General features: G+C 35.3%; 1 protein-coding gene and 1 long non-coding RNA gene across 5 annotated transcripts in view; one reads left to right on the top strand and one right to left on the bottom strand.

Annotated features, from left to right (window-relative positions):
- The window catches only part of CBS (cystathionine beta-synthase), a 47329-nt gene extending 33774 nt beyond the window's left edge, over nt 1-13555 (bottom strand). The window contains exons 1-2 of one of the 4 annotated variants that reach the window (XM_031959220.1): nt 13509-13555; nt 665-889 (exon numbers count right to left, since the gene is read on the bottom strand). In XM_031959220.1, the coding sequence (XP_031815080.1) occupies nt 665-876 (212 nt within the window). In that variant the 5' untranslated portion in view covers nt 877-889; nt 13509-13555. Of the gene's footprint in view, nt 1-664; nt 890-13207; nt 13314-13408 lie in introns of those variants that run through there. The other 3 variants (XM_031959219.1, XM_012544366.3, XM_031959221.1) reach the window with 3 other exon arrangements.
- Nucleotides 13556-13614: 59 nt separating this feature from the next.
- LOC116422327 lies at nt 13615-14130 on the top strand. The gene is made up of 2 exons (XR_004232920.1): nt 13615-13783; nt 14066-14130. It is a non-coding gene; the product is annotated as an uncharacterized LOC116422327 (long non-coding RNA).
- The last annotated feature ends 235 nt before the right edge of the window (nt 14131-14365 follow it).

Genomic DNA, 14365 nt, shown 5'->3' with positions numbered 1-14365 from the left:
GAAAAAAACAACACTTCAACATTATTGGCAATATTATAGAAGGGAATCTTCATGTGGAAATCAAATTCTTTGTCTAAGATCACTTGATTAGTAAGTGAGGAAAAGAAACTAAAAAACAAGCTCTTTCAATCTGATGTTCTATTAATATATCTTTCACTGCTTCATTTTCCCAATAATGTCTCATCTTTTAAAGCTCTTTGTCCTCAAACCCTTTTCTCTTTTCCTCTTAATTTGTTCATGTTCATATTAATTTGTGTCATCTAGTGAATAACACCAATTTTTTGAAACTTCAATCTTTTAGGTGAAGTTTTGGAGATAAGAAATAAGTTTTACTTCTGTCTAGTTTTTTACATTAATTGGTTCATTCTTGACTAGGTTCCCCTATACAAATACTTTCTCTCTATCCCTTCACCATCCTCTTCAGCTTCTTTTTAATTTGTTGTCATTCCCCATTTGAATCTAATATCCTCAAGAACTATATATTTTTTTGCTAGTATTTGCATTCTCAACATTGATGATAGAACTCAGAACATAATAAATGTTTTTTGACTTGATTTGATGTTTAAAGCCTCTGATGTTTAAAAAAAGAACTCAACTGCTATTGTTAAGAATTAAAATGGTAGTATGAGTTAATTTGGAGAATTTCAAAAATCAAAACACTTACAAGGAGACATGATGATGAGGAGATTCTGAGATAGGTTTGCCTAGTTGCCAAGTACACTTGCTAGGGTTATCAGGCCGGATCCACTTTCGTTCCTTCTCAACTTTGTTCCCACAATTAGCTGATGTCTCTAGGTTCACATTCTCCAGGTTGTTGCTAGAGAGATGAGGGCAAACCTTGGTTTCCCTCTCGACTGGGGAAGGATCACGAAGCATGCTATAAATTAAGCTGACAAAAAAGAAGAAGCAACAAGTATTTCATTTAAGATTCATCCTATGTTTAAAAATTTAACTTGTGCTTTTAAAAATTTTATTAATGCCATTTATTTTTTACATTACATTATGACCTTTTCACCTTGTTCATTCATAATCTTGTCCCTGCTCCCCAGCCTTCTCTTATAATGAAGAAAAACCGTTAAACAAAACTAATCACACAGCTAACTACCTATGAAATATTCTTTACCAATTCTCCTTGTCTCTGCTTCAGAGATTGGTCATAATTTAAAAGTTGGGATAAGTCATATTGTTTTTTTTGTTGACATTCTTGTCATTATCCATGTTGTTTTATTATTTCTGCTACAGTTCATATGTCTTCTTCTATTTCTCTGATTTTTCTTATTTCTCATTTTTTATGGCACAACATTCCAATATATTACCATTCCAAAATCTGTTCAGCCATTCCCCAATCAATGGGAACACATTTTGTTTCTAGTTCTTGATTATCTCAAAAAACACTACTATGAATATGCTGATATATATAGAATCTTTCTGTATTTGATATTCTTGGAGCATATGCCCAGATATTTTCCTTAAAAGTTATCATTTCTGACTTACATGAACTCATGCTGAATGAAATGAGCAGGACCAGGAGATCATTATATACTTCAACAACAATACTATATGATGATTAATACTGATAGACCTGGCCATCTTCAGCAATGTGATGAACCAAGTCAGTTCCAAGGGAGCAGTAATGAACTGGACCAGATACACCCAGTGAAAGAACTCTGGGAGATGACTAAGAACCATTACATTGAATTCTCAATCCCTATATTTTTGCCTGCCTGCATATTTTTTTTAAAATTTCCTTCACAGGCTAATTGTACATTATTTCAGAGTCCAATTCTTTTTGTACAGCAAAATAACGATTTGGTCATGTAAACTTATTTTGTATTTAATGTATACTTTAATATATTTAACATGTACCAGTCATCCTACCATTTAGGGAAGGGGGGAGGGGGAAAGAGGGGAAAAATTGGAACAAAAGGTTTGGCAATTGTCAATGCTGTAAAATTACCCATGCATATAACTTGTAAATAAAAAAAGCTATAATTTAAAAAAAGTTATCATCTCTGATTTTTCTTGTGCAGCAAGATGACTATAAATATATATACATATATTGAACTACCTGCCATCTAGAGGAGGGGGTGGGGAGAAGGAAGGAAAAATTTGAAATAGCTTTAGCAAGGGTTGATGTTGAAAAATTACCCATGCATGTGTTTTGTAAATAAAATATTTTTAAGTTATCATCACCTGTTCTTTTTCTTCAGAATAATCAAAATAAATTTTTTCCAGTTAAAATATAGTAATGCACAACTGATGCTAGGGATGTTTGGATATAAATTATATACTTCATAGGGATATACCTACAGTTTTTCCCCTTCATGTTGTTTATGTGTTTCACATTTATGTGTTAAAAAAAATAAGAGCTAGAAAGTACCTAAAAGCTTAATCATCTAACCCTACCCCCTCATTTTACTGACATACATGTTTGATATATGCCTATGTGTAGCTCTGTAAACCTTAAAATGTTATATAAACACTAGCTATTGTTATTTTAGTGATTTTTACATCCACATTTCATAAACTTTAAAGGGGAAATAGATAAGTGAGACATGAGGAAGTGAATGTTCTATATAGGAATGCAAGAATTCCTAGAGTTTCTTTTTTTATTTTGCCCATGATGAAATTTGGAGTCTGCTATTTTGCCAGTGGTATTGGTGACTATGGGTTGAGGAAACTGCTAATGCCATTAAAAAGCAGTAGTAGAAATAAAGACTTCAGAGAAGGGTTCAAAATACTGTAGTGGTGAATGAGACTAGTATGACAGTATGGAGAAGAAACTATTGTAAACCTTCTGTGGAAGCTTAAGACTGATGATGGGATACTGACCCCTACCTGCTCTTCCCACCCCTTCACCTCCCCATCCCACCCCACTTTCTCTCTAATTTCATCAATCTTGGCAGCAAACCCCAACAAATATACAATCTCTTCCTTTGACCTTGATATACCCACCTTCTTCATTCATAACCCTTCTCTCCTGCCCCCCAGCCCTCCCTTGTAACAAGGAAAAATAGTTGAGTCTAAATAGGACCCATGATTTATGGGCCAGGAAGAAGTTTTATTGAAGAAGACTATCAAAGCAATTTCTTTATAGCCTTGCTCTATGACAACTGCAATATAGTTCTTCACTTTTTTGCATTTTTAATAAACAATGTGGCCAGTGAAAATTCAAGCCAGAACAGACTTCCCAAATGTGAGATTGGGTAGAACCACTTTGAAAAACAATGGAGATTTATGCAATTTTAATATACAGAAGTGCATTATGAGTTTGAGAACTGACTAGTATTCTGGAATTTGTAAGTCAGAGGAACATATATTCCCCTTCTATCTTTGAGAAAATTTTGGAGTACCAAGATCTTTGAACCAGAAAGCAGATTGGTCTCACATCCAGAAATTTTGAAAAAAAAAAGGGATATACGCTTGATCAGAGAGCAATTAGCAGCAGCAGCAGCAGTGGCTTATACCTGAAACTTAATAAATAACTGTCTATCAAGAAAGTAATAGCCAAGGGGATAATGGATCATCAGAGAGAAAAGCTGAGTCTCAGTAAAAAGGAAAGAGAAAATATTGGATCTCTGGCAGGAACTCTGACATAAACTGCTGGTTTTAAGTTACCTGTTCAAGACCTGAAAGAAACTTCAAAAAGTCTATTCTTGCTCCAATTTCATTTTCCTAAGCCTATCTATCTGACAAGCAAATTCAATTTTTAAATCTTTTTTTATCTAAGCTCTTTACTTGACACTGATTTACACTAGAAATCAATGGTAATGAATGTATATGTCTAGGCCAAAGAGAGAGGAAGATTAGGTTAGCTGGAGATACATAGCATTTAAATAAATTAGAAATCCAGATTTCTGCTCAAAAATTGGCATTTTTTTTCAAACTGGGGAATCAGAGCTGTATATTATTATATACTTTTATATTATTATTGTTCTACTTTTATTATATTTATTGTTATTATATAGTATATTATTTATTATATTTATTGTTATTGTATACTATTATATTATTAATATAAATACATTTATACTTATATTACATACTTTTTAACTAACATAAATTCACTATAGAGAAAAGAAACTAAAAAAGTGGGCTATTGTAACAAGGTGTCACTGAAGTGGGTGAGAAAGGGGAAAGTTTGAAAAAAAAGGGAAAAAAAAAGAAGAGGGACAGAAAGGAGGAACGTGGAAGAGAGTTGTATTCAAAATCCATTGTCCTGGAAAAAAAGTAAAAGCTTAACAAATGTTTGTTGACTTGACTTAAGGTATAGCTTCAGATGACTCAGCACTGCACCCTTCCAGAAGAAGGGGAAGAGTGAAGAACAAGTCACAGCTGGGCAACTTTGACCTCAATAGTAATAACTACTGGTTACAAGAGCAATTATTTCATTTTGATTTTCCCCAGAACTCCAAAATCAACATTGAAGCAGTGAAGTTTCTAGTCCCAGAATGCCAGCTCCACTGACCTCTGAACAGAAGGATGAAGGTGGGATTGGGGGGAAGAAATCCAAGAATTTGTAGAAAGATGTGTTTTCATATATTGTATCTAGGATGTACTATAACATATTTAACATGTATAAGACTGCTTGCTATCTAGGGGAGGAGGTGGAAGAAGGGAAGGGAAAAGTTGGAATAGAAGTGAGTGCAAGGGATAATAATGTTGTAAAAAATTACCCATGCATATGTACTGTCAATAAAAAGTTATTTTTTAAAAAAATTCAATAATCTCTTAAATCTCACACATTTGAAATAAAAAATGCAACAAAAGACAAAAAAAAAAAAAAAAAAAAAAGATGTGTTTTGTGGCGAGCACTGGTACTGAGAAATACAGCAGATGGTCACTAACAACTCTCTACTGAAAAATCGCTTAGCTGACATCTTGAGGTAATCCTTGTGGTCAAATTATGGATTATACTCCCTTGCTAGTTAATTCACAACCTGCTTTTTCTGTAGGCTTATAAAATGAGGATGAATCATTTCTGTGCTTTCTGTCAATGGTGTCAAACTCAAATTGAAATAAAATCCTGAAGGTACATATTTATTTAGAAAACCACAAATTAATATAATCTATACCACATTACGTTTTATTTATTTTGTTAAATATTTCTCAGTTACATTTTAATCTTGTTTCCCCAGCCAGTATATCTTCTCATCAGAGATACTCACAAGTACATGTCAGCCTGCATCATTGTTACCCACATAAGGAAAATAAAGCCTAGAAAGAGAAACTAACTCATTTGGATCATAGAGCTGATCAGCTTATGAAACTATGAATCAGATAATAACTAAAAGAAAGGCATATGAACTGAATGCAGAGAGATAAAGTCTGTGTATGCCATTAGATGGTATATTGTAGAACAAAAGGGGTAAATGGAGTGTAAGACACTTCCCTCTTCTGGGTTTTGTGGATGAATAGAGAAATAAATATGAATAATAATATATTTATGTTATGTTAAGGTTTGCAAAGTACTTTCATCACAAGAACAGAAAAGTAAGTAATCCAAATATCATCTCTATAGATGAGGAAACTGAGGCTTTAACAAGTTAAATAACTTGTCTTTGGTCCCCTAATCAGCAAGTGCTGCCTTGGAAAGATGATCGAGATATAATCAATTAATCAATAAACAAGCATTTATTTAGCACTTAATATGTTGCAGGCATAGTGTTAAGAATTAGACATAAAAATAAGATTGAACAGTCACTGCCTTCCAATAACTTATTAGGGGAACGATAATTAAATACAAGCTATATTTGAAGTGTGTATAAAGCCAATGGGGAAAGAGAACATCTGCAAAAGCCTGAAATGGGAAGTTGCATTTTTGAGTTGAGTTTTAAGAAAATTAAGGATCCTAAAATCTGGAGATTAGGAAAACATACACTCCAGATATAAGAGGAAACTTGTACAAAAGTATTGCAATGGGAAATGGCATATTAAGTACAGGGAAGAACAAGGTACACAGTGGCCATGTCCAAAAAATGGCTATTTTTGTACTTTGAATCTATCATTTCTGTCAGGTGGTAGGTGACAGGCTTCATCATAGTTCCTTTGGAAATATGTAGATAATTGTTTGGATAAGAGTTCTTAAATCTTTCAAAGTTGTTGTTTTGGGTTTTTTTCTTGTTTTGTTTTTATAACATTTTTGTCCTTCAAGAGTCTCACAATTGCGTCCTTTCAAATCTCTAAATATACAACTGGTTCAATCTTTCCCATCTTTGCTCACTTTAATTTCATTTCTATATCTATTACACACACAACCAAGTCTATGATATGATTTCACTTGTTGATTGAGAAGAGCTTATTATAATGATTCTTTGACATTGTTCTTCTTTGTTGTCCTTCTAGTTACATCCTTAAATACCTTCAGGATGACTTTACCTAGTTGAATTTCTTGCAAAACTTTCTTTAAGCTGATTTTAGCCTTCACTGCTTCTCTGTACTTTATGAGATCATAATGCTCACAATTGTCCATCATGCTTCTTCCTAAGATTTTACAAATGAGTTTATATTTAACAGAGTGTGGCCCTTAGTAAACATTTCTTACCATATGGCAAGCCAAAGATCTACTGATTAAAGCACTTTCTGTGCTCTTTTGGTATTCTTGTTGGGGCACTTAATTTGTACTGGTTAAACTCCTGTATAAAATTATTACAATATATATTGACTTTTTTTGTTTGTTTATTTTGTTTCAATCGTGTGCCATATCTTTTCCCATTATTATTATTTCTTTTTATTAATATTGATGTTAGCTTCAATAAGTTAAGGGTCTGAAAACTATCACATCAAAAAGCTTTTTCCTGTTTGTTAAAATAATATCTATTTCATTTATTGTGGTGTAATTTGGTGCTCAACATATCCAACAACCAGCTCTTTCCTCAAAGATATTGTGATTTAAAGATGTGAAGTTTTTTTTTCAAATCTTAGATTTCTCTCATACTTTCTTTCTAAACTATCTAGCTTTATATTATTTCTCCCTCTCTCACCATTTCCCACGTTTGCAATGAAGTTATGAAGTATCAGAGTGTAATGTTGGTTAAATTGGAGGCTTTTATGAAGTTTTTTGTAGAATTTCTCTACTTCATCCTTATCAACTGATCTTTGTTAATAAGCCACATTATTTTTATGGTATTTTTTGGTTTTGTTTTGTTCCTATAGTTGTGTTAAATTCTTATTAACAGTATTGCAATATGCAATTATCAAATATCCATGAAATAACATTTCTTATTGCCTATGGATTTATAGTAAGACTCCACTCCACCCACTCCTTTCTTTGTCTTTCCAAGGAATATCAGGTAGCCATCTTTCCATTTAAGGGCAATTTCTTCTAGTTTCTGTGATAGAATGTTAAGACTGATAATAAATGATTCAGCTCCTTCAACAACATGTTTACCTGGTGCCTCAATGAACAAGAATCTCACTTTTACAATATCAACAATCAAATTCAAATTTATGAACAATCTAAAAATTGTAGTATTTTTAGCACCTGTTGTTTCCCTTCTGCCAAGATTACTGAAAAACAAAAGAGGGGTATACAAAACCAAGAGCCATCATATTTTTTATTATTATTATTTATATAATTTTATATGTATAATAAAATTTATGATATATTTATTATTTTGATTATATCTTTTACTTGTTCCATAGGTTGGTTGCCATGAACCAAAAAATATTGTCACTTAATGGCTAGCCTACTATATTGGTCCTCAGAAGACAGCCTCTTGTGGAGTCAAACTTGGAGCACAATAGAACCCAACAGAGCTTATGCTTTCTCTTTGGAGAATGCAGGGTCATCTCCATATCAAAAAAAAGCAGCAGAGTAGTGCTTTGTGAAGGCACATAGTAGAATCTTAGTAAACATTTGTCAATCAATTGACCATCCTTTTCTTGTGGATATCTTTCATGCTGGGTTTTTGGAACACTGATTTATTGTGCTTCTTTTCAACCTATAGAAAAGATTATGCTCGGGATCTCTTGTCTGCTCAGTTGTTATTAGCTGGTCTCTCTTTATGCAAGTGACCCTGAAGTTTCCTGGGATCTTTGTGCAAATAACTCCCACATCTACATAGCTATCCACTTCTTTCTCTTGCTATCTCACATCTTGCATTTCCAACTGCTTTCTGGATATCTCTACTTGGATGTCTGAGAGGCCAAACATTATTCATTTTCTGCCTCCTCTACAACTTTCCCATTTCTATTGTAATGCAAGACAGAGATTAGAGAACAATTTAATAGTTTATTAAATGGAGAGATTTACTGGGACCAAATGATCCATGTTTGGTCCCGGGGCTGAAGGAGACTATCTCAAAGAATGCAGCCCTGAGTATCAGACAGCAAGACTCTTTTATAGAATAACAAGAACAATAACATAATAGGGAAGGTACCTGGATGGGGATAACCTAAGGGGGGGGAGGCACCTAGGATGACATAATGGAGGGAGGTACTGGAGAGGTTACTGATATTCTAATAATGTCTAAAACGGATAGAACTTTATCCTGTCAAACATTAAGAAGGAATGATTATAGCCTAAAGATATAAAACCTCTGTCTCATCAACCATTAAGAAGGAAAGGTTATAACCTAAGGCAGAGTAACTAAATAGGATAATTAGAGAAACTGAGCCAGGACATTAAAAGGGAACTCTGGCACAACACTATCAAGTTCCCATCAGCCTTATGTTCATTCCAGTTTACAATTTCAGAATCATTCTTGACTTTTTAGACCATCACTTCCCATATTTAAATAATTTGTCAAGTATTAATAATTTTACCTCTTCAATATCTCCTAATCCATAGCCTTTTCTCTAACCAGATCATGATCACCCTAGTGTAGGCTTTTATCACCGCTTTCCTGGCAATAGCCTTCCAGATGGTCTTTCTGCCACCCGTTCTTTCCTTCTTTAATAATTCTCCACATATTTGCCAAATTTATATTCCCAATGTGTGATCAAGTCATTCCCCAGCTAAAGAAACTTCTTTGACTCTTTTTTAGGATAAAATACAAACTCTTCTATTTGGTACTTAAAGTTCCTCACAATCCTGGGTATTTTTCTAAGCTCACTACACATTACTCTTTTGCACCACTCGAGGCTTCAGACAGACTGGCTTCCTTACTGATGGTCATATGTAATATTCCACCTCTCTCCTCTGTGACTTTGTACAGTCTAGACCTATACCATGCAAATGAGAACATTCCCTTCTGATTTACCTGCCTCTTAGAAACACTTACCTCTTTCAAGACTCACTTCAAGTTCAAGATGCCCTTCCCTGACTCTTTCAGTTGTTAGTGTCCTCTCCTCATCATGATGTACTTATTTTATATCATTTTTTTTGTATTGATTTATCTGTGTACATGTTTTTATTTGTGTCTGTGCATCTGGCACAATGCTTTTCATATTGTAAGGACTAAATAAAGGCTTCTTGATTGATGGATGGAGAGACTATATTTTGGGGAGAAAAATAAAATCTGTATGAGGGAGGTAGTATCTAAGATGAACCTTGATAGATGGTTAAGATTTCAACAGAGAAGGGGGGTGAAAGTAATGGAGGGAGCTGAGAGGGGAGGTGGAAAAGTCCTGCAAAAAATAAAGTGAAAATGAAAGAATCTCCAATTTCAAGGAGCTTACAATTTACAGAGAAAACAAAATGTATAAATTGTAATCATGTTTTGAAAGCTTCTTTTATGTAGGCTAACTGATCTATCTCTAAGAATAGGCAAACCAGGAGTTCCATTATAACTATTCTTCTACGAGATACTTCTCTCTATGGAGTCAGGGAGAGTGGAAGTTTAAATTTGATCTGTAAAAATCTATGAGATCAACTATGGATGTTGTGGCAAAGTTCCCTTTTTAATGTCGTGACCCAGTTTCTCCAATTGTCCTATTTAGTTATTCTGCCTCAGGTATAACCTTTCCCTCTTGGCATTTGATGAGACAAAGGTCTACCTCAGTTGCTCTGCCCCAAAACCCCAGGCTATAATCATTCCCTCTTAAATGGTTGATGAGATTTTATCTTTAGGTTGTAGACATTCCTTCTTAATGTTTGACAGGATAAAGGTTTATCCATTTTAGATGTCATTAGAATATCAGTAACCTCCCTCCATTGTGTCATCCTAGGGGCCTCCCCCACCATTAGGTTATCTCCACTGAGGTACATCTCCCATTATGTCACTGTTCTTGTTATATTATAAAAAAAAGCTTGCTGTCCCAGTACTTAGGGCTGGATTGAGATGATAGTCTTGTCCAGTCTTGGGACCAAGATCCATCTGGTCCCAGTATCTCTCTCCATTTAATAAACTATTGAATTGGTCTCTAACCTCTGTCTTGCTCAGTTTCTTTGGCATTACATGGACAAGTGAGAAATTAGTTGAGAAACTTCAACCATTTAACAATTGTCAAAAGCTATTTTATAAAGAAACAGTATAAAGAAAAAAATTTGAAAAGTGAGTCTGGACAACTCAAAAATGAGGATTTAAAAGAGAAGCTAAAGTTACTATTTTCCTGCCAAATTTGGAGAAAGTCTAAGTGAGAACATACAGGAAAATGGATATATAAATAATATTATTTATGAAAAAATAATATTCACTTTTATCTTGAGAAGAAAGTGAAGAAAATTCTTGTGAAGAGTTTTCATTTCTTAAATGACCTAAATTGTACAACTTCAAACAAGGAAGAAGAGAAGTAATTTACAATTAATTGATCATTTGAGGTGATTTGGATTGTGGCTTTTAAGCCAAAATATTGCAAAGCATTATTCTTGTTTTGTTATTTATGTCATTGTTAACAACTTGTATATTTAATAACTTTAGTGTTTATTTTATTTCTAGTTACACAAAGTTACCCTGATCCTACAAAATGGGTTATCTTTTCCCCAATACTTAAACATATAAAACTACCCAAGCAAACAGATGTATCAAGTATTTTGGGGGGAGAAGAAATAGAAAGTTGTAGGTTCCTAATCAACCCTTAATTGCCTAAGATAAAAAATGGGCAAGTTGGGGAGTTGGTTTTAAAAGGAAAGAAAACCAAACCACCTAATGTTATCACTCTTAAACACAATTCTTAATAGAAACTGAGTTACACAAAATCCAGAAGGAAATATAGAAGGATGGGGTTTGATAAACCTAAGGACTCCAGTTATCAGGGTAAGGACTTTCTGCTCAATAAAAACTGAGAAAATTGTAAAACAGTCTAATAGAAATTGGGTTTGGACCAGTATCTTGAATGTATGTAGCAGGACATTTTATTAAAGCAAATGGAAATAAAATGGGTGCCATTTAATTGGGAGTAGCTTAACATTTATGGTATAGGAAAGCAATGGAATGTTATTGTGTCTCAAGAAATAACCAAAGGGATGGATTCAGAGGAAAGACTTGTAAGAAAAGTTACAGTGAAATGAGCAGCATAAAGAACGATTTAAATAAACACTGTAAGGAAAATAACTCTGAAAAACCTAAAAATTCTTTTTTTTCCCCCTGAGGCAATTGGAATTAAGTGACTTGCCCAGGGTCACACAGCTAGGAAGTGTTAAGTGTCTGAGACCAGATTTGAACTCAGGTTGTCCTGACTCCAGGACTGGTGCTCTATCCACTATACCATCTAGGTTGCCCCAAAATTCTAACAATGCAATGAACAATAATGACTTCAGGATAAATTAAACTTCTCATTGATGCAAAAAGAAACATATTTTCCAGTGAAAGAAAAAGAAAGGAAGGAAGGAAAGAAAAGAAAGGAAGGAAAATGGAAGAAGAAAGAAGAGAGGGAGGCAGAGAAGGAAGGAGGGGAGAGAGGAAGGAAGGAAGCAATTAGAAAGAAATATGGGAGGGAGGCAGAGAAAGAAAGAAAGAAAGAAAGAAAGAAAGAAAGAAAGAAAGAAAGAAAGAAAGAAAGAAGGAAGGAAGGAAGGAAGGAAGGAAGGAAGGAAGGAAGGAAGGAAGGAAGGAAGAAAGAGGGAGAACAGAAGGGAGGCAGAGAAGGAGGGAGGGAAGGAAGAAAGAAAAAAGAGAAAGCAAGGAAGAAAAAAGAAATAGGGAGGAAGAGAAAGAGAGAAGGAAGGAAGGAAGGAAGGAAAGAAGAAAGTGAAAACATTTGAAAATAAAAGAACAAAAGGAAGTTCAGAAAAAGAAAGCCAAACAAAACTTCCAGAGGAACACAAGTCACCAGGCATTAATTCTTCACTTTTAAGTAACAAACTTCTGAATATTTCTTTTTACTTAAAAAAAACAAACAAAATAAAACAAAATTAAAAAAAAAAAACATGCCATTCGTTGCTTCTTTCAAAATCCTCCAAAATATCATCTTCCAAATGAATACCTTCCAAAAATATCAGCTGCATTATAAACAATGGTGACACCAACTGGCTATTACGTTCCCAGGAGGATAGAAAATCCATCTTTCCTGCCCAACTAATACTTTTCTTCAGACAAAACAAAACGGCTCCTCAGCAGGTGGGAACTTTGGCTACAATTCGGCCCCAATTCAAAAGAAGCTTCCAGGTACTACCAGACTACTTCTTAAAACTTTCCCAAGAAGGAACATCACATCATGTAGGAGATGGTGACCCTTTCCAACCACGTGCAACCGAAAATAAAATATTTACTCCATTCTTCCGCCAAACCATCAAAAAATGAGTAATTCACAACAAAATCTATTTTCAAACTAATCACAATTTTAAAAGAAAGTACCGGTGTTATCTTCCCAAAATTCCCAAAGTTAACTTTAGAGGCTCATTTTCTTATCCCAGACAATCTTTAGACAACCAGTCAAGCGAGGATAAATATGCAAATCTGTAGCCTAATTACAAAGTCCCGAGAGGTTTCTCTAGGGAATTCCAAATGAAATCTGTAATTCTCTTTCAAAATAGTTAACTTTGCCCTCTCGGAAAGAGGGAGGATGTGACTTAGACATCAGCTCGGAGATCAAGTGGATGGGAGGTGGGGTGCTCCCATCCCCATGAAGCAAGATAGGCGGTTAGCAATCACAAGAGATCCTAATTCAGAGTCATTAGGGTAAAGAAATTGAAACTCCAAGTAAGGAGAGTGGTACGGTGGGGAGGGGGAGCACTCAAAGCCAATTGTTTTTCAAAGTCCGCCAGCAGCCTGGTGATAATTTGTCTAGACCTACAGAAAACAAGGCCAAGTAGCAAAAATTTAATTTAAAGGGGGTGGGGGGGGGAGCACAAGTCACCTCGCGGGTGTACCATGCTTCCACTTACCTTCGGCAAAGAACTGCGTCTACCGAGATTCGGATGATGCAATATTAGGCGACATTAAATTTCTTGGACTACCTACTGGCCTTGGGCCACCTTTTTAATTACCTAGGCTTGCATCTCTGAGCAAGAAAGTCCCGAGACGCCTCTCAAAATCAAAAAGGAGGGGGAAGGTGAGAAACACCTAATAGCAGCAGCTATACTTACTTGAGTTTAAGTTCAACCAAAATTTTCGGTGGGGGCAAAATGTTCCCCGGAAATCACCTGCAAAAAGAAGAGAGAGTAGTAATTCAAGAGCTGCACCTACACTTTAGGCTTCGATCCCGACTCTCACAAGTCAGATGCAAAAAAGGAGGTATCTGATCCAAACTCCTCCCAGGAGCAATCGTCCCAGTAGGATAATCAGAGAAAGCCGATTTGCTGGTAACTGGGGGCGTAAAGGGGCGTGATCAGCCAATCACGATTTGGAGAGTAACCTGGTTTCCAGAACCCAAAGTTTCGGCCTCCGTAATTCCTGCAATATTTGCGAATTGGCATGTGGCCGCCTTCCTCGTTCTGCTCGGTTCCTAAAGACTGGCAATGGTAACATGTGCTCTTGAGGTGCTTGTCCATTTCCGCGGTATTCCCTCCCCCATCTTCCCCTTCCTTCTCACTGGCCAGAGCTGTGAAAGCTCCAAAAGCATTAAGCAATTTATTTTCTTCACTAAATTGCTAGTTGTGAGCTTTAGAGGTGGCCTTAGCTTTCAATGAGCAGTGTCCCAAGAAGAGAGCTAAATGCCCTCCTCTGACCCTTTGTGATGAGACACCCAAAGTCCCTTTTACTAATGAATTATTTTGTTTGATTTTGATTCTTCGCAAAATCAGGGGGCTGCCAAAGAGATACTTGGAGGACTGTGGCACATCCCTCCATGGAAGCACAAAACTATGAGGTAAGAAATGAAGATAGAGTGAATCCCTGTTAAATCGAAATGAGCAGAAACTGTGAATAGGAGTGTCACCCTTTCTAGGCTTCATTTGTGAAGGAAAGAAGAGCAAAAGGGCTTCAGGAAGTAAGAACCCATGGTATTCATGATTCATAGTGGAAACAACTCTAGAACAAAAGTTAAAGGAATTAATTTTGAATTTCTGCTCTACCTTGTCCAAAATCATTTTGTGCGACTTTGG

Source organism: Sarcophilus harrisii, chromosome 3 (assembly GCF_902635505.1).
Source record: "Sarcophilus harrisii chromosome 3, mSarHar1.11, whole genome shotgun sequence".
NCBI lineage: Eukaryota > Metazoa > Chordata > Mammalia > Dasyuromorphia > Dasyuridae > Sarcophilus > Sarcophilus harrisii.
This window is presented reverse-complemented; position numbering and strand designations above follow the sequence as displayed.